This window comes from Typopeltis vanoorti, chromosome 26, assembly GCF_054136105.1.
Source record: "Typopeltis vanoorti isolate ZY-2024b chromosome 26, IOZ_Tvanoo_1.0, whole genome shotgun sequence".
Classification (NCBI taxonomy): domain Eukaryota; kingdom Metazoa; phylum Arthropoda; class Arachnida; order Uropygi; family Thelyphonidae; genus Typopeltis; species Typopeltis vanoorti.
The window spans coordinates 8698562-8719899 of record NC_143574.1 but is presented as its reverse complement, the minus strand read 5'-3'; the positions used below and the strand labels follow the sequence as shown (position 1 = coordinate 8719899).

The 21338-nt window shown below is 34.3% G+C and overlaps 1 protein-coding gene across 2 annotated transcripts in view; it reads right to left on the bottom strand.

Annotated features, from left to right (window-relative positions):
- Positions 1-21338, bottom strand: part of wds (WD repeat-containing protein wds) — a 168212-nt gene that overhangs the window by 40266 nt on the left and 106608 nt on the right. For both annotated transcript variants that reach the window (XM_090414877.1, XM_090414878.1), the window contains exons 9-10: positions 13951-13997; positions 8285-8360 (exon numbers count right to left, since the gene is read on the bottom strand). In XM_090414877.1, the coding sequence (XP_090271003.1) occupies positions 8285-8360; positions 13951-13997 (123 nt within the window). The remainder of the gene's footprint in view (positions 1-8284; positions 8361-13950; positions 13998-21338) is intronic.

Genomic DNA, 21338 nt, shown 5'->3' with positions numbered 1-21338 from the left:
CAAGCCCAGAATTTACTCATTAATCCATGTAGAAATATAAGTATATATTAAAAATAAAATTAAGAAATATAAGTATATCTTAAAAATAAAAACATAAAATAAAATTACCAATATTGAGATTATCAATTAGTGATAAAATCAAAATATCTAATATGCATTCGATTTAAATTATTTTATTTTTTCACTCATGAAAATCAAAACCCACAGGTGGGCCGCACAAAATTGCACAACGGGCCGTGTTTTGGACAACCCTGATTTAATATATATGAATTGGACTTGTTCACTTTAGCAATTATGGGATTTTTTTTTTCTCCCTCCCAATAATAACTCTACCTGGCAAGGTTAATATTGGGAGGAAAACAAAATGCTCCATTGCATACAATGCATATATTACATGTAGCTTCCAATTACTAATTAATATTTATATTTTTATAAATATAGGTATGCATTCCAACCTTTACATCCATATTTATATTTATAATTTTATATACACATATTTACACCATATAAGTAATTTATGTTGCATTACAACAACTGGAAGTTGATTTTATTGGCAAAATTAAATAATTCAGAGTAATACTTTTGGATAAGTCTCCATTTTGACACTGGCCACTTGTCTCCAGAAGTGATGACATGTTGTATTAGGGACATCTGGATGGAGTCTAGTAACTGACAGTTGTAAAGTAAGTGATTGATAGTCTGTTGAAGATGCAGACAACAAATGCACGATGGAGATTCCAGGATATGGAATCTGTGTAAGTAGTGTCTTAATTTTCTACATCCCATGGTTAAAACTGGAAAGAGAGCCTGTATTTTCAACTGGAGTCTGCTTCTTATACTCGGCAAGAATTCTTTTGTTGTTGATCTGTTTTTAGATGTTTTCCATTCTTCTTCCCACCAGTTTAGGCTTATTTCTTCTGCTAGTACTTTTATAGCAGATTTTGACTACTTTTGGTAACTTGTTTCTAACCATTTGTTTATAGCTGCTTCTTTAGCCAGCTGATCCACTCGTTTCCTGCTACGTATTTGCCTTCATCCAGCAGAACTTGATTTCCCGTCCCTCTAGAGCGAGATTTCAAACCAGATTTCTTGTCTGTTCTATTAATGCTATATGGTTATTCTGGTTTTATATGCCATCTATAGTGCTTCTACTGTCACTGTAAATTGTTGTGTCTTTTGATGAGAGGTGTTGAGTTCTAATTCCTGTACATATGTAAGTGAATGAGCTACAGCAGTGTTTCTCAACGTTTTTTGGATCATGCCCCACCTCAACGTTTCAAAGATCTTGATGCCCCCCCCCCCCCCTCTAACATAATAGACAGCCAAGTTCTGAAAAAGTATAATATAAACATGTACATTTTCTAATTGCCACCCTGTGGGACGTACGCCCCACGTTGAGAAACACTGAACTACAGCAAATTATTAGAACAGAAAGGATGCAGCCTAGAAGAGTGCTCTTGTACAATATAATGAACTATCTGTAATATCCAATGAAAGAACAACTGACGTTTTCTTCGGTTTTGCTTTCATCAGTGTATAAATGGAAATCATCACTTTCAGAGCTTTCCTTCTCCTAAACATATGTTTTCTTTGCTGAGTGAGGTCACCTATTGAAGTGAAGCAGATGTTCATAGCAATTTGGATCAACGTGGGAATTTCCGTTATATCTTCCGGAACACATAAGAGAAGTCTTGCATTTTAAGGCAGATCGGTGTTAGACCAGCAATAATGCAAGTTGCCTCAAAAGATATTGTCCTGCATCCTTTACTTATTTGTATGGCTAATAAGGCATTGAACTCTGTTTAATTTTGTTGGTTTTTCTTAGATTTTAGTGCACACTTCCAAGAGCAGGTCCAACATAAGATATCAATGGTAGTATAGCTCCGGTATATATTGCTTTCAGAACTCATTGGCCTAATCCCCACTTTATCCTTGTCAACTTATCTAGAAGATTTATTATTTGTAAGCTTTTTTTCGGCAACATATGAGATGTGCTTGTTGAAGGAAAATTTTTAATCTATTGTAAAATACTAGGTATTTTAGCTCACTGGCAACCTCAAGAACTTCCCTGTTTAGGAAGACCATTACAAGTTTGTATGATTTTTTTTTTCATGAGATATGGAGCACTTTAGACTTGGTGCTATTGAAGGCAACTTTCTTCTCACATGCATACTCTGCAATTTCTTCGTTGGCTATTACTTCTAACTGTAAGCTGTCACATCCCCGAATCAATATCACTGCACCATCAGCACTTCTGTTTCAGTAGTGAAAGGAAGTTTTAATAACAAGCTGTACTGAATGTTCCAGAAACCCAGTCAACAGCAGGAACCTTGCAGACAGCATCGTTTAACTTCTTTTGTTATAGCTGTGGTTTTTCAATGTCATGATTGCTCTTTTGTCTGCAAAATAATTTCCTGTAAGGTAGTGTAGGTTTTTTGGACATTTGATATCTTTTAACTGATTAATTATGGCTGCCCATCATGCAGCATTGAGGGCTCCCACATCAAGAAAGATCAGTAGTATGTCTATTTTTTTTTTTTTTTTTTTTTTTTTTTTTTTTTTTTTTTGCTGTAACCAAGTTCCATAACTGCTCCTACTGTGCTTGATCGAGGTCTAAATACATACTTATTGCTGCTTAATAACTTAATCAGAATTTTTTCTAGTACCTTATCAGCAACATTTATGAGACTAAGTGGCCTATATTTGCTACTTTCATCAAATATTTCTTTTCCTGGTTTGATTATGGATATAATTTTAGAGCGTTTTTCATAATAAAAGAAATTGTCCTCTATTTAGGCATTCATTTGTAAACTGTTGTTATGAATTCGGGAAATTTGCCAAATGTCCCTTGGAGTATATCATTGGTTATTCTGTCCCCTCAGGAGTTTTTCTTCGATTTATTCATCTTAATATTAACTCGATTTCATTACATGTAAATAAATCGTTGGTAGGAGTGTCTATGTTGTTTCCATTTTTTGTCTGTAAGTTTTGTGGATTTCTTCATCTGTTGATTTGTTGTGATCAGGAATAAACGTGTTCATCATAACAGCTATTTTGTTCATCATCATCAAATTCCTGTCATGTACCCTCAAGGGGTGTACAGGATATGATAGTACCGCATGAAAAATTTACAACATTACTAACTTCCTATCTACAATTTTCCTCCAAATTAGTCTGTTACTTGTCAACACTCCAACATTATGACATCTTATATTTCTATCGTCTAAGGCACTTTGTACCGTATCAATCCACCTACATCTTGGTCTTCCCCTAGGTCGTTTTCTTGCCAACCTGGCAGAGAACACTCGTTTTGCTAATCTTTCCTCACCCATTCTGTTTAAGTGACCATACCACCTGAGATTAGATCTGCTAACGCATTCCTGGATGCTGACAATGCCTAGTTCTTTCCTAATATCCTCGTTTTTAATATGATATTGCCACTGACGCCATCTGTTCATGCCTCTAATCTTTCTCAGGACTCTCATTTCTGCAGTCTCTAGTCTTTGGTCAAGTGTCTTACCTCTTACCAAGCTCTCAGATCCATAAGTTAAAACTGGTTTCAACACTGTCTTGTATACAGCTAATTTAGTGTTCCGACTAATTTCTCTCTTATTCAATATGAATTTATTCAATTTACTTCCTACCATACCAGCTTTGTTAATTCTGTTGTCTATTTAAATATTTAATTTACCATCTTCACTAAAAATCGTGCTTAAGTAACTGAAATGTTTTACATGTTCCACCGGTTCCCCATTCACAACACAGTTGACATTTTCAACGATTCTGCCTATTTTCATTGTCTTTGTCTTTTTAATGCTGACCTTCATACTATACCTATTACAACAGTTATTCAATTTAGTCAGGAAATCTTCCAAACTTGTAGCAGATTTATTTAGAAGTATAACATCATCCGCATAAAGCAAAGAGCTGACATTAACATCTCCAATTTTCATATCATGTTTAATACCACTTTCCTTCATAACGTGATCAATACAGATAATGAATAACAGAGGCGATAATGTACATCCTTTTCTCACACCAGATTTAACATTAAACCATCTTCCTGTACTTCGTTCAATTCTAACTGCTGACTTACAACTCAAATAAAGACTAAGTACTGCTTGATATAATGGCCCATTTACCCCATATAACTGTAGCGTATTGAATAGCTTCTCTCTTGGCACCTTGTCATATGTCTTTTCCAGATCTACAAAACTTAAATACAGATCTTTGTTATGTTCCCATGCTTTCTCAACTATTTGTCGTAAAGTGAAGATCTTATCATGACAGCCTCTATTTGACCCGAATCCATCTTGTTCTTCACCAATCTTTTCTTCCGCAATTCTTCTCAACCGTTTCTCAAGAATACTTGAATAGATCTTGCCAGGAACACTCAGTAGGGAAATATCTCTGTAATTCTCACATTCGGTTTTATTTCCTTTTTTATATATGGGTACTATTAGAGCTCTACTCCGATCATCAGGAATTTGTCCCTTTGTCCAGACCTTCTGAACTATGCAGTGCAGCCACTGTAAGACTTTTATACCACCATACTTCAGCATTTCTGGTCGAATATCATCTACTCCTGCTGCCTTTCCACATTTCAAGCCTATGATGGCTTTTTCTACTTCAAGTATGGATATGTATTCCTGCCTATATGCCTGTTGAGTATTTTTTACCACTGTGCTATCACTGGTTGTTTCATTTAGCAGTTTTTCGAAGTAATTACTCCATACTTCAAGGAGATGTTTTTCTCCCATTTTCATGTCACCTTCATCATCTCTAACTCCTTTTACAGCACTCTTTCCTCCATTTCTAAGCTTCTTCAACAACCTCCAGAATATTTTGCCACCGTCTTGATATTTATTTTCTATGTTCTTGCCGAAGTCCTCCCATGACTTTTGTTTAACTAGTTTTACACAGTGTTTAGCATTCTTGCATTTGTCTCTATATTCTCTAAGAGCACAAGCTGACTTATTTGCCAGGAACTTTTGATATGCTTTCTTCTTTTCCTTCACTGCATCTAAACTTCCTGTGTCCACCCTGGAGTTCTGATTATTTTATCCTTGCCGACAACCTCACCACATGACTCTCTGGATGAATCAATCAGGGTTTTCTTCAAGGGTTGCCACTGAATCTCCAAGGTTTGGTTCCTGTTCTCAAACTCTTTCATTTTTTTCTTCAATAATCTTTGTGTATTTTAGTCTACAGTTCACATCTGAGAGCTGCTCAACTTTTATTCGCTTTAAAACTTTCTTACATGTTATTCTTTTCAATATGAAATTCAATTTCATTCTGCTCAACGCTAAATAGTGATCACTTCCAATTTCAAATCCTCTGTAAACTCTAGTGTCCTGCACAAGGGAGAAAACATCACTATCAACAATAACATAGTCAATGAGAATTTTCTTATTTCTTGCCTCTTCTCTCCATGTGAATTTGTGCACATTTTTATGTTGAAACATGGTGTTAGTAATAACCAGTCTATGTCCTGAGCAGAAATCCAACAGGTATTTGCCATTATTATTAGCTTTGCTCTTTTCTCCAAATTTTCACAAAATATTTTTGTATGTCTCACAATCATTTCCTACTCTGCTATGTAGATCCGTAACAAGGACCAACTTTTCCTTTTTCATTGTGTCAGTTGCTTTTTCTAAAGCATCAAAAAATTCCTCCACTTCTACATTAGTAGAACCTTCTGTGGGACCATAAGCACAAATAAGTCTCATTGTCCAATTCCCCATTCTGATATTTGCCCACATCACTCTACTTGAGACTGCCTGCCATTCAAGAAGATTAACCTCGTATTTTGTGTTGAATAGGTTGGCTACTCTTTCTTTTCCTTGATTGTCATTTCCTGAATATAAAATTTTGTTTTGTTTGGAAGCTTCACAACATAAAATTGAGGTCACAACCCCGACCAATAGGAGACAACACAAACACCTCTAAAGCAGAAGCACTCACCCGACCCGACATAGCTTCCACTTTCCCAATGTGTTCAGATGACGACCACGAATAGTCGAAACGGTCCACACCCCGTCAACCACCTTTCCCCTTCCCCCTCCCTATTTTTTTAAAAAAATTAACCCATTCATTTTTCCCCACCCTATATAAAAGTATATGTTTCTATATGTTACGAGAAAAAAACCCGGGTTTTTCTAACTTATTCCACCAAACTGCCTACCCCCCCCCCCCCACACACACTCTGCAGTTTTAGACATCGCAGACTGAGGAAAAGCCACAACACCCAGAAAAAGGTATGTGCAATTTTCTATTCCTTAGGCTACATATACTTTTTAGTACATCTACACTCATAATGCCCTAAGAATCCATGAGTAAATAGCCAATGACATTTAAACAGGGGTACTCCTAAACTGAAGCAAGCAAAATAGCTGTAATCATAATAGTTTATAAAGAGGAGTAACATGGGAGTTTTCCCAGAAATAATATACATAACATTTTGCATTTATTGCTCAGAAAGATCTCACCAGTTTTTGTCTTTTTTGTTTCAGTCACCCCTATTATGTCAATCTGGTACTTATTTAATTCTTCAGCTAGCTCCATTTCTTTGCCATTCAGGCTTCTTATGTTGATAATACCGATCTTTAACTCTGGTGATGTTGAGTTGTGGTTTGTTTTCAGATTTGTTCCAGTAGCTGACTTTTTGCTGTTCGCCCTGGTTCCCTGGTGAAAACAACGGGGGCCTGTTTAACCGGGCGACGCCCCAGCCGGTATGAAATTTTGTCACGTTGTACCATCATTTTTTATTTTGGTTTAACCAATAAGAATACAATTTGATCGGCTAAATCCCAAATTGCCAACCCATCCTCGTTCGTTCAGCACCCAGGTAGATACCCAACAGGGTGCACCACGAGAAGGTGAGGATTGCACATTAGGTCAGAAGCCCGCATTCGGTTCTCAACAAGATTATGTGGAGGTCTCCTCTCAGTTATACAGCTTTGAACTTTGTTAATAGTTGATAATATAGGTGTTGCCTTATTCTTGCTTGCTGCTAATTTATGCATACAGTTCCAAGGATTCGATATGGTTGAAACAGTACAGAATTTTTTCCATGATTGTTTTCACATTTGCAATTTTGAACAGACAGCTGTAATTGTTTTTACAGTAGTTCTGTCTTCTACTCTGTCCTAAATCTTGATTGTAGGTTCTTTGACATATAGTTGTCTGAGTGCATTTACATGTTTTCTTAGGACTGTTAGTTCATTGTTTCACCAAGGTATTGATTTTCTACAATCAATGTTTAGCTTCTTGGTTGTTCTGAGTGTTTGGTTGCAAGATTTTTTCAGAAAGCACTGAAGCAAGCAAGGAAATCTATATCGGCTTGTGTTGATGCCCAGGTGGCTAAGGTGTTGTCTAAGCTAAGCTGTTGTTCGCTGATCTGAGTAAAGTGATGCTGTGGGATCAGCAAACTCAGAAATGAGATCAGTTTTGCTGATCTCACTTTACTGAGATTAGGCATGCACAAATTTTCTTTTTAATGCTTTTATAAATGTGTCTAGATTGATTTTGTCGGTGAAATACTTTGGGGTGCGTGTGTGTTTTGCTCCTGACAACATTTTGGTAAGCAAGTTCAATGTCTTTAGAATAAAGCACAAATTGTAATGCTACTTACTTTCTACCTTTTGAATTATATGACAAACCAGCTGCTAACAGACTGAAAACCACAATTAATTTCAATGTCAAAATAATAGTGATGAATATACAAGTTGCATAACTTTTAACCACCAAACCAGCCATGGCAGATGAAAGAGCTTACCCATCTAATGTGTAGTATCCAAGTAATTAATGGTATTTCAATGGCATGCTTTGATTGATGCTTAAGCATGTAATGGCAAGTAAGGTGGTTAAAACAAGCTATTATAGGTGACTATGGTTTCTAAAATGAACAAATAGTTTAAAACAGTATACTATCAGGTTAGCATAACCATTAGGAAAAACAGTAAATAAATAAATAAAGCATGAATAAAAGGTGAATATAATACACTACTTTTGAATTACATATTTTAAGTAGTGTAATATCATGCAACTCATGCTAAAAGTCATGATACTTTCATAACCATCACTTTCAGAATTATCGGTTTCATGCAAATATCACAACGTATACTTGGTGAGAAACAGACAGTTTATGAATTTCTCAAAATTAACTAGTTAATTTTGATAAATCAACTACAGAATGGTTTACATTTGAATTTAAATCCACACTAACGATGTCAAACATCAGTAATGCAAGATATGAAATATTTTTATAATTTTTTTTACTTACTTATCTAAAGTAGCAGCAAGAATATATTTTCCATTTGGAGAAAATTTTACGAATGACACAGGAGGATTATCATCATCTATAGGAAGAAAGATTATTTCTTGTAACATTACTGAAATCATACAAAAACTAAATTGTGTTAACAATGTTTTTGTTGGTTTAATAAACACACATGTGCATGAACATACATAAAGTGCTACTCCCTCTCTTGGTTCACTAAGTTGAGCAATTTCCTTCCAGTCAATGATAATCCCATCCAAACTCATGGATAGGAAATGAATTCAAACACTGATGTGAAAAGGTCATTATACTGTGAGGAATTTGGCAGACGATGTGTACCTTCTGTTTCATCAATGACACTTGTATTGTGCACTGCATTTATCTTCAACCCAAAAAACCAGGTATAATTCTATGTATCACAATAAAGATAATGTAACCTATCAGTAAAATGTAATCATGCAGATAAGTGCTTCACTCATCCAGGTGATGAAGAGATACAAGGCCCTTCATGCCTTATTTCTCTTTGTCCCAAAGTGAATGCAAGAATTGCTCTTACTATAAATAGATATCATTTGAAAGAGTCTAATAAAGTAAAAACCGTCTATATATTATTTTTTCCATTTTTCAAATCAATAAACAATGTGAATGATAAGTTGATAATGGCAGAGCTCCATCCTGTCCTAACAAACGTTTGTTCAAGTTGTCATGGTAAAGATGGTAACAGCAGGAACTACATATTACATGACTACAATAAAACATGATACCCTTCTACATGCAAATATTATTAATAAGTCATCTGAAACAGAGAGGTGAATTATTAATAATAACTTAGTATTATTTTGGACATTTTTCATTCAAATCTGAAAAAACACCCCAACTCAACATCACCAGAGTTAAAGATCAGTACTATCAACATAAGAAGCCTGAATGGCAAAGAAATGGAGCTAGCTGAGGAATTAGATAAGTACCAGATCGACAAAATAGGGGTGACTGAAATAAAAAAGACAAAAACTGGTGAAATCTTTCTGAGCAATAAATACAAAATGTTATATTCAGGCAATGACAATCATTAAGAAAAACAATGACAGACAATCAAGGAAAAGAAGGAGTAGCCATTGTATTCAACACTAAATATGAGGCTAATCTTCTTGAATGGCAGGCAGTCTCAAGTAGAGTGATGTGGGCAAATAACCAAAATGGGGAAATGGACAATGAGACTTATTTGTGCCTATGGTCCCACAGAAGGTTCTACTAAGGTAGAAGTGGAGGAATTTTTTGAGGATTTAGAGAGAAAGCATCTGAGATAATGAAAAAGGAAAAGTTGGTAATTGTTGGGGATATAAATAGCAGAGTTGGAATAGCAAAATTTGGAGAAAAGAACAAAGCTAATAATAATGGCAAATATCTGCTGGATTTCTACTCAGGACATGGACTTGTTATTACTAACACCATGTTCCAACATAAAAATATGCACAAATTCACATGGAGAGAAGAGGCAAGAAATAAGAAAAGTCTCATTGACTATGTTATGTTATTGTTCTTACTATATTGCTCTTAGTCATTACTAAATTCCTATCTACAATTTTCCTCCAAATCAGTCTGTTACTTGTCAAGACTCCAACATTATCAGATCTTATATTTCTATCGTCTAAGGCACTTTGTACCGTATCAATCCACCTACATCTTGGTCTTCCTGTGGGTCGTTTTCCTGCCAACCTGGCAGAGAACCCTTGTTTTGCTAATCTTTCCTCGCCCATTCTGTTTAAGTGACCATAACACCTGAGATTAGCTCTGCTAACGCATTCCTGGATGCTGACAATGTCAAGTTCTTTCCTAATATCTCGTTTTTAACATGATATTGCTATTAATGCCATCTGTTCACACCTATAATCTTTCTCAGGACTCTCATATCTGCAGTCTCCAGTCTTTGGTCAAGTGTTTTACTTCTGACCCAGCTCTCAGATCAATAAGTTAAAATAGGTTTGAACACTGTCTTGCATACAACTAATTTAGTGTTCCGACTAATTTCTCTCTTATTCCATATGAATTTATTCAATTGACTTCCTACCAAACCAGCTTTGTTGATTCTGTTGTCTATTTCTATATTTAATTTACCATCTTCATTAAAAAGCGAGCCTAAGTAGCTGAAACGTTTAACTTGTTCCACAGGTTCTCTGTTCACAACATAGTTGACATTTTCAACGATTCTGCCTATTTTCATTGTCTGTCTTTTTAATGCTGACCTTCATACCATACCTATTACAACAGTTATTTAGTCAGGAAACCTTCCAAACTTTTAGCGGATTTATTTAGAAGTATAACATCATCTGCATAAAGCAAAGAGCTGACATTAACATCTCCAATTTTGATATCACGTTTAATACCACTTTCCTTCATAATGTGATCCATATAGATAATGAATAACAGGGGGGATAATGTACATCCTTGTTTGACACCAGATTTAACATTAAACCATGTTCCTGTACTTCCTTCAATTCTAACTGCCGACTTACAACTCAAATAAAGACTAAGTATTGCTTGATATAATGCCCCATTGACACCATATAACCGTAGCATATTGAATAGCTTCTCTCTTGGCACCTTGTCATATGCCTTTTTCAGATCAACAAAACTTAAATACAGATCTTTGTTATATTCAGAATTTATAAGAATTTTAAATTCATTTTTTTCGTGGAGTACTAAACATATTTTAAGACTTTAGCTTTTTTCTTCCTTGTACTATTCTTTGTATGTATTTTTGAACTTTTTTTTTTTTTTTTTTTTTTTTTTTTTTTTTTTTTTAAAGAAGCATTGAATATTTCTTTTTTGTGAATTAATTTGGCCCTGAACAATGTCTGCCAGAAGTAAAAAAGTATCTCTTAAAAGCCATTTCATCTCGCTAGTATTAAAAATACAGATTTTGGATCATCTTAAAAAGGGAGAAAAAGTATCATATGTTGCAAAAACCTTGGATTTAAATGAAGCAACAATCCGGACCATACAGACACAGATAATGAACAGAAAATTAGCGCTTCCGTTGCTGCAGGTTGTTCTATCTCTGCAAATATGACAACTCATCCCACAGCATCAATACTTGAAAAAAAAAAATGGAAAAAGCCATTAGTATTTGGATTGATGACCGCTCAAAAACATGGATCCCACTGGACACCAATGTTATTAAACAAAGCTTTAAAAATTTACAACTACTTTAAAAAAAATGGAGAATCTGCTATCAAACCTGACTTTGTTGCTAGCAAAGGTTGGTTTAGTTGTTTTAGAAAACGCTTTTCATTACAAAACATAAAAATACAAGGAGAAAGAGCATCAGCTGATAATGAAGCTGCCAAAACTTATCCAAATGAATTGCAAAAAATAATTGAACAAGGTGGATATAAAACATATCAGGTTTTTAATGCTGACGAGATGAGCAATTGGCGGAAAAAAATTTATTAGAACATGGAATATTTTCAAAAAATGAAAAAGTTGCACCAGGTTTAAAACATCAAAAGACCATGTAACATTACTTATGTGCAGTAACGCTTCAGGTGATCACATGGTAAAACCCATACTTGTTTATAAATCTCTCCATCCTTGTGCAATGAAAAACACCTAAATAAGAGTGCTTTACCAGTATACTGGATGGTAAATAAGAAAGCTTGGACAACTACTGATTTATTTAAAAAATGGTTTCTAAACTGTTTTGTACCAAGTGTGGAAATCTACTTAAAGCAGAAAAATCTAGTTCTACTGATATTGGATAATGCACCCAGTCATCTAAAAGATTTAAATCACCCAAATGTCAAAATAATTTTCTTACCATCAAATACAAGTTCATTACATCAACCATTAGATCATGGAATTATAGCTACATTTAAAACTAATTACATCAGGAATTCACTGCAATGGGTTTTGAATAAAGTCGAAGATGAATCTATCGAAATCATGGAAACTTTTTACAATTTTGGACTGTATTAATCTCATAACTTCATCCATCAAAGAAATAACACTGACAATGTTAAATGGCTATTGGAAAAATATATGGCCAGAGTAAATTCAAAGCGAAAATCTAATTGAGCCAGCAGAAAACAGAATGGATGAAATAATAGCACTTGCTAAGTCTCTAAGAGGGGAAGGTTTTGACGATACGAATGTCAAAGATATTCAAGAATTACTGGTGGAAGAAGAGACTGATGAAGCAAATTTGGTGGAAATGGCACCTGGGCTAAACCAAATTAATTCAGAGGACGATAGCAGAGATGGAAACGATGAAGTTAAACATTTTACCCTAAAAAGCATAAAGAAAGGTCTAGACTTAGCCAAACAATTGAAGTTATATTTTCTAAATGAAGATCCTTCCACAGAAAGAAGCACAAAATTTAAGAGAGAACTTCACAAATGCTTAGCTCCATACAACAAAATTTATAAAGGTCTCTCAACTAAAAGCAAACAATCGAAAATAACAGATTTTTTGCAAAAAGTAGAGCATAGAACTCAAGATGCTGCTGAAGGAAGCTCAAAAGATGGGGATGTTTAGCCAGAAAGAAAACATTATGTAATAATAATTAATATGTAATACTTTTGATCAATTATTGTTTTAATAAATATACATTTTTCTTAGTTATAAAAAGAAAATAGTATAGTTTTTTTTTTGCTTTTGGAACCTAACCTGTTTTTTGTACTAGTTCTTTGTTTCATATAACACAACATTTTTTAGAAACCTAACGACCGTGTTATACAGGGATTACCTATATTTTGATTATCTCTTGAGGGTGCATGCAATTGATAATAATATATATAATCAAAAATCCATAATAAACATGTCATGATGGATTTTCTGGAAAAAGATATCAATGTATTTAAAATATAAAGGAGGGAGGGAGGAAAAACAGAAGAAAAAAAATTTATTCTATTAAGAAAGTCAAGTTTTCAGATGGAAAACCCTGTCATCTTCATGTGAGACCAACTAACTCAACTTCAGTTAAAAAGCCTATAAACATTCCTCATTCCCTAAATGAAACACTAATCATAGTCTTTTCAACCAAAGACAACATGCTATTCCCAGTTGGCTATAAGGTGCTCTCTCTCTCCCTGAATTTTTTTCATAAATTTAGAAGAAATGAAATGCAAGATTCTGAAATTGAAACTGAAAGTATTTATTTTATAGCAGTGAACACAGCTTTTTGTTATCAAATACTAAAACTTTAATTTTATCAAAATAAAAATGTTTTTGATGCTCTAGCTTGGTAATAAATATGAAAGCTTGCATTTAATCTTTTTTTAATTTATAAAGAAATCTCAAGCTTTTTTTTACCCCTTCGGTTAAAAAGAGGTACATTTTAGTTTTTCTGAAAAATGCAAAATAATCCAATGTCTTTCTACATTCATCTTTTCACGTAATGCAAAAAGCTAGTATGACTCCCACCCACAAAAACTTGTAAAAACTAATAGTACATCAGAACCGTAGATGGACTAATGAATTTATGAATTTTTTTTAAAGTTAAAACATTAAGAGATTAATTTATAGTTTAAGATTTAACAAGGTACAGCTTGTTACATTTTAAAGCATGTCACTCCTATTCATTAGTGAAATGGATATTTTTATACAGAATAAACAAAAAATTGGAATGAAAATTTTATTTATGAGAATTCATATTATACATCAGTCATACCTATAAGTGTTTTAAGACACTGTCCTGAAGCTGTATCCCAAATCCGACTGTATAAAAAAATAAATAACTATCAATTAATATATTAAATTTAAAAAAATAATATAATCAATTTTGATACAGAAACAATAAAAATAACAATACCATCAAACATTATAATGAATTTGGAAAAATTGTAAAGGATGAAAAGAGCAGGATATATTTCCAGTATTAAAATATGTATTGAATCCTTCCTCCCTCCCCCTCTTTTCCCTACATATATATAGTGAGGGGATAGAACATATATCCCTTATCAACAGACTGTGAGACCCAACTTACAACACAAATATTCCTTTTAACTTGGGAGGGGGGGGGGGGTCTTCCTGTAACTTTTGTTTAGCTAGTTTTACACAGTGTTCAGTTCCTTGCATTTATCTTGTATTCTCTAAGAGCATAAGCTGACTTATTCACCAGGAACTTTCGATATGCTTTCACCTTTTCCTTTGCTGCTTCTATAACTTCCTGTGTCCACCATGGAGTTCTGATTTGTCTATCCTTGCAGACAACCTCACCACATGCCTCTCTGGCTGAATCAACGTTTTCAGGGTTTGCCACTGAATCTCCGAGGTTTGGTTCCTGTTCTCAAATTCTTCATTTTTTTCTTGAATAATGTTTGTGAATTTTAGTCTACAGTTCATATCTGAGAGCTGCAACTTTTATTTATTTAACTTTTTTTTACATGTTCTTATTTTCAGTATGAAATTCAGAATTAATGTCGAAGTTTAAAATTTGAAACATTATGTTAGCATAAATAATGTCACTCACCTGAAATTAAAATGAACTAAGTATGTGCAAGCTGTTAAAAAAATTTAGATAAAATAAAAAAAATTTTTTTTTTTAGATAAAGAATCTTTCAAACACAAAATGGACTGCCACACACACAAACTACATAACTTTTAAAGTTCAAATTAAAGAAATATTGTATATTGTGCATTTTTTTTTAATTTACAGTTTGTAAGAGAACAGTATCAATTCAAGCTGAATGTCCATCACTGAGCCTCTGACATGTTCACACTAACTGTGTAAATGATGATAAGATGGCTAATACTGACTAATGTTTGTCACGTGTTCACTCCCTCTTTGTAACCGGAAGGGACTAATAAATAGAGTTACTAACAGCTGAAGTTTTTAGGCTATTTTTGGTTTTAGTTTTTAATAGTACAGAATGCATGTATATAGACCATCAAAAAGATTTCAGGTAAGTGACATTACTTTAAGCTGAAATTTGAACTTTATACATTAATTCTGGATTTTAATTTAAATAATTTCACATCTAGTCTCTTCTTTCTTATGTCTTCCATTATTGCTTGCATTTAACTTTTTCATATCATTTTATGTGCTTTATGTATCATATGTGCAATTCGTTGTGTTCTATCACAAATGTATGATGTCTCTCCATCTTTCTTTTCCTGCAATTTCCTTTGTTTTATTTTCCATGATTTCTTTTGTTTATGTATAGTTCTCCATACATAAACATAGTTTCATCTAAGTGTACGATTTCCCTTTATTTCTTTTGTTTCAAGAAAATGGGCTGAAAATATCAATTTTTTTTTTTCCTGAAATTCACTACATGGAATAATAACAACACTTGCACTATAACAACCTGTTTTTCTAGTCTCTAGTAGTTCACTACCGTGAATGTCAACTTTTTCTTGTTATTACTAATTTTCACACCAAATTTGTTATAGTTGTCAATTCAGTTTTGTTAAGGAATTCTGCAGACTTATACTGATTTATTTAAGAGTATAATATTATCTGCATAAAGTAAAGATTAACATCTCCAATTTGATGTCAGATTTACTGTCACGTTCTTTCATGTGATCCATGAAGATGAGTAAAGGTGGATATAGCCTGCACCCTTGCTTTACACCTGATTTTACATCAAAAACCATTTTTCTATATCTCCTTAAATCTTAAATTAAACAAACTATATTAAAATACAGCCTTACAAATTAAATATAAACAATGTACTATACAGTCCAGTATATAGTCAAATTAAATATAGACAATGTACTGGACTGTATAATGTTCTATTTATACCATATAAATATAGCCTTTTAAACAACTTTTCCTATGGAACTTTGTCATGCCTTTTTAAAGATTGACAATCCTTGTTATATTCCCATAATTTCTCAAGTATTGATTAAGTAAGAGTGAAAATCTTATCCCGATAATCCCCATTTATGCCTGAAACTAGCTTGTTCTTTTCCGCAATATTTCTTAGCCTCTTCAAGTAGACTTGCTTAAATTTTACCTGGAACAGTCAATAATTCTCCCACCGTTTTATTTACGTTTTCATATATGAGTAGTATGAGAGGGAATCACTGGAAAAGACAGTTAAGTAAAATTTCTCGCTATTCGTTAAGTTAATTAACTAATTGAGTTCGAATTTACAGAGGTTTCCAAACATATATAAAATAGAAATTTTGTGGTAATTAAATAAATGTAATAAATTTTCTGGGGGTCCTTAAAGGTCAAAACTGTATAATTAAGAGGAGACCTCCACATAGCCTTTAAAAGAATGTGGAGAACCAACCAGGGCTTCGACCTAATGTCCAATCCTCAATTTCTCGTGGTGCACCCTGTTGGATATCTACCTGGGTGCTGAACGAACGAGGATGGGTTGGCAATTTCGGATTTAGCCGATCAAATTGTATTCTTATTGGTTTAACCAAAATAAAAAATGATGGTACAACATGACAAAATTTCATACCGGCTGGGGCGTTGCCCAGTTAAACAAGGCCCCCGTTGTTTTCGCCAGGGAACCAGGGCGAACAGCGAAAAGTCAGCTACTGGAACAAATCTGAAAACAAACCCCAACTCAACATCACCAGAGTTAAAGATCGGCACTATCAACATAAGAAGCCTGAATAGCAAAGAAATGGAGCAAGCTGAGGAATTAGATAAGTACCAGATCAACATAATAGGGGTGATTGAAACAAATAAGACAAAAACTGGTGAGATCTTTCTGAGCAATAAATACAAAATGTTATATTCAGGCAATGACAATCAAGGAAAAGAAGGGGCAGCCATAGTATTCAACACTAAATATTAGGCTAATCTTCTTGAATGGCAGGCAGTCTCAAGTAGAGTGATGTGTGCAAATATCAGAATGGGGAATTAAACAATGAGACTTATTTGTGCCTATGGTCCCATAGAAGGGTCTACTAAGTAGAAGTGGAGGAATTTTTTCACGCTTTAGAAAAAGCAACTGACACAATGAAAAAGGAAAAGTTGGTCCTTGTTGGGGATATAAATAGCACAGTAGGAAATCAGACATACAAAAATATTTTGTGAAAATTTGGAGAAAAGAGCAAAGCTAATAATAATGGCAAATACCTGCTGGATTTCTGCTGAGGACATGGACTGGTTATTACTAACACCATGTTCCAACATAAAAATGTGCACATATTCACATGGAAAGAAGATGCAAATAATGAGAAAATTCTCACTGATTATGTTATTGTTGATAGTGATGTTTTCTACCTGGTGCAGGACACAAGAGAGTACAGAGGAAATTAGAAGTAATCACTATTTAGTCTTGAGAAGGATAAAATTGAATTTCATATTAAAAAGAATAACATGTACGAAAATTTTAAAGCGAATAAAAGTTGAGCAGCTCTCAGATGTGAACTGTAGACAAAAATACACAAAGATTATTGAAGAAAAAAATGAAAGAGTTTGAGAACAGGAACCAAACCTTAGAGATTCAGTGGTAAGCTTTGAAGAAAACATTGATTGATTCAGCTGAGAGGCATGTGGTGAGGTTGTCTGCAAGGATATAAAAATGAGAACTCTATGGTGGACACAGGAAGTTAAAGAGGCAGCGAAGGGAAAGAAGAAAGCATATCAAAAGTTCCTGGCAAATAAGTTAGCTTGTGCTCTTAGAGAATACAGAGACAAATGTAAGAAAGCTAAACACTGTGAAAAACTAGCTAAAACAAAAGTCATGGGAGGACTTTTCAAGATCATAGAAAATAAATAACAAGAAGGTGGTAAGATATTCTGGAGGTTGTTGAAGAAGCTTAGAAATGGAGGAAAGAGTGCTGTAAAAGGAGTTAGAGATGATGAAGGTGACATGAAAATGGGAGAAAAAGATATCCTTGAAGTATGGAGTAATTACTTTGAAAAACTGCTAAATGAAACAAGCAGTGATAGCACAGTGGTAAAAAAACACTCAACAGGCATACAGTCAGGAAGACATATCCATACTTGAAGTAGAAGAAGTCATCAAAGGCTTGAAATGTGGAAAGGCAGCAGGAGTAGATGATATTCAACCAGAAATGATGAAGTATGGTGGTATAAAAGTCTTACAGTGGCTGCACTGCATAGTTCAGAAGGCCTGGACAGAAGGAAGAATTCCTGATGATTGGAGTAGAGCTCTAACAGTACCCATTTATAAAAATGGAAAGAAAACTGAATGTGAGAATTACAGAAGTATTTCCCTACTGAGTGTTCCTTGCAAGATTTATGCCAGTATACTTGAGAAACGGTTGAGAAGAATTGTGGAAGAAAAGCTTGGTGAAGAACAAGCTGGATTCAGGCCAAATAGAGGCTGTCAGGATCAGATCTTCACTTTATGACAAATAGTTGAGAAAGCATGGGAATATAACAAAGATTTGTATTTCAGTTTTGTAGATCTGGAAAAGGCATATGACAAGGTGCCAAGAGAGAAGCTATTCAATACGCTACAGTTATATGGTGTCAATGGGGCATTATATCAAGCAATACTTAGTCTTTATTTGAGTTGCAAGTCAGCAGTTAAAATTGAAGAAAGTACAGGAAAATGGTTTAATGTTAAATCTGGCATGAGACAAGGATGTACATTATCCCCTCTATTATTCATTATCTATATGGATCACATTATGAAGGAAAGTGGTATTAAACATGATATCAAAATTGGAAATGTTAATGTCAGCTCTTTGCTTTATGCAGATGATGTTATACTTCTAAATAAATCCGCTACAAGTTTGGAAGGTTTCCTGACTAAATAACTGTTGTAATAGGTATGGTATGAAGGTCAGCATTAAAAAGACAAAGACAATGAAAATAGGCAGAATCATTGAAAATGTCAACTGTGTTGTGAATGGGGAACCTGTAAAACATTTCAGCTACTTAGGCACGATTTTTAGTGAAGATGGTAAATTAAATATAGAAATAGACAACAGAATCAACTAAGCTGGTATGGTTGGAAGTTAATTGAATAAATTTATATGGAATAAGAGAGAAATTAGTCGGAACACTAAATTAGCTGTATACAAGACAGTGTTCAAACCAGTTTTAACTCATGGATCTGAGAGCTGGGTCAGAAGTAAAACACTTGACTAAAGAGTAGAGACTGCAGATATGAGAGTCCTGAGAAAGATTAGAGGTGTGAACAGATGGCATCAGTGGCATATCATATTAAAAATGAGGATATTAGGAAAGAACTTGACATTGTCAGCATCCAGGAATGCGTTAGCAGATCTAATCTCAGGTGGTATGGTCACTTGAACAGAATGAGCAAGGAAATATTAGCAAAACAAGTGTTCTCTGCCAGGTTGGCAGGAAAACTACCCAGAGGAAGACCAAGATATAGGTGGATTGATCCGGTACAAAGTGCCTTAGATGATAGAAATATAAGATCTGATAATGTTAGATTCTTGACAAGTAACAGACTGATTTGGAGGAAAATTGTAGATAGGAGGTTAGTAATGATGTAAATTTTTCGTGTAGTACTATCATGTCCTATACACCCCTTGAGGGTACATGTCAGGAATTTGATGATGATAAATTTTCTGTAAAATGCATAAAATAATTTCCATTGAGTTGTATGTAAAACAGAAAAGAGGGGATTAATAGAGATTAGAACGATGACCAGGCAAAAACAAATGTTTGCAATGTTTTGCGAACATAAGAATATGCATCACAGTAGAAACACGCAAGCGGAGGTAGCTGAAGTGACGTGATCAAGCTGGCAAGTAATCCTGGACACAATAACGTAGTAACAATGGATTAGAGAAGATATAAAAGAGGACCAAGACGGACCAGCAGGATTCTCGATTTTTATGCTCTCAGTTTTTCCTTTCTCGGAGGATGGAGTTCCAGGTGTGTGTGGAGGCGAGGCCATTTTCGATGAAGCTATGTTTGAATGTATGGACATGCTAAGAGAGTGCTACTACCTACTGTCATAATGGAGATTTTGGCAGTTCCTTTCCAGTTACCAATGGGAAATCACAGTGGCAGTACACACGGAAGAATCACTCCAAGCTTGTCCGGCAATTCCCAGAGCGAGAACTGCCACATCGTCCAAGCAACGAACCTAACCTATGATGAAGACGAAACTGGGGTTTTGTTCAATTGTCTGTACTGTGTATGTGAAGGGTTACTGTAAGTTAGCACATTTTGTTAATGTTTATGAATAATACAATTGGAATTAGTATGTATAATGAAGGTGCTTACAGGCATTTGTTATTCTGATTTTAAGAGGAACCTGTGGCATAGTAAATTAAATAATAAAGAAACATGTAAAAACCACAGTGATAGCTTTAATTAGTAAAAGGATAAATATTTCGTAACAGACACTGAAGATGTACTATTAATTTTAGTACGACATTTGTACTTTTACTAATTAAAGATATCACTGTGGTTTTTACGTGTTTCTTTATTATTTAAGGTATTTGTTAGGAACAGGAAATAAGATTAGTAGGATTAACAGTGAGATATATGTTAAGCAGATTCAGGTTAAACTAAGATAAAGCAGCATAGAGTTAGTTAAGACATAAGGTGCAGTGAGGTGCAATTCATATAAGTTTAACCACAGCACGGTTGAATTTAAGATAAGCAATAAAAACAACAGGGGTACTTAAGGGCCAAAGCTGTATAACTGAGAGGAGACCTCCACATAGCCTTTAAAGCGAACAGCGAAAAGTCAGCTACTGGAACAAATCTGAAAACAAACCCCGACTCAACATCACCAGAGTTAAAGATCGGCACTATCAACATAAGAAGCCTGAATGGCAAAGAAATGGAGCTAGCTGATGAATTAGATAAGTACCAGATCGACATAATAGGGGTGACTGAAACAAAAGACAAACACCGGTGAGATCTTTCTGAGCAATAAATACAAAATGTTATATTCAGGCAATGACAATCAAGGAAAAGAAGGAGTGGCCATAGTATTCAACACAAAATACGAGGAAAATCTTCTTGAATGGCAGTCAGTCTCAAGTAGAGTAATGTGGGCAAATATGAGAATGGGGAACTGGACAATGGGACTTATTTGTGCCTATGGTCTCACATAAGGTTCTACTAAGGTACAAATGGAGGAATTTTTTTAAGCTTTAGAAAAAGCAACTGATACAATGAAAAAG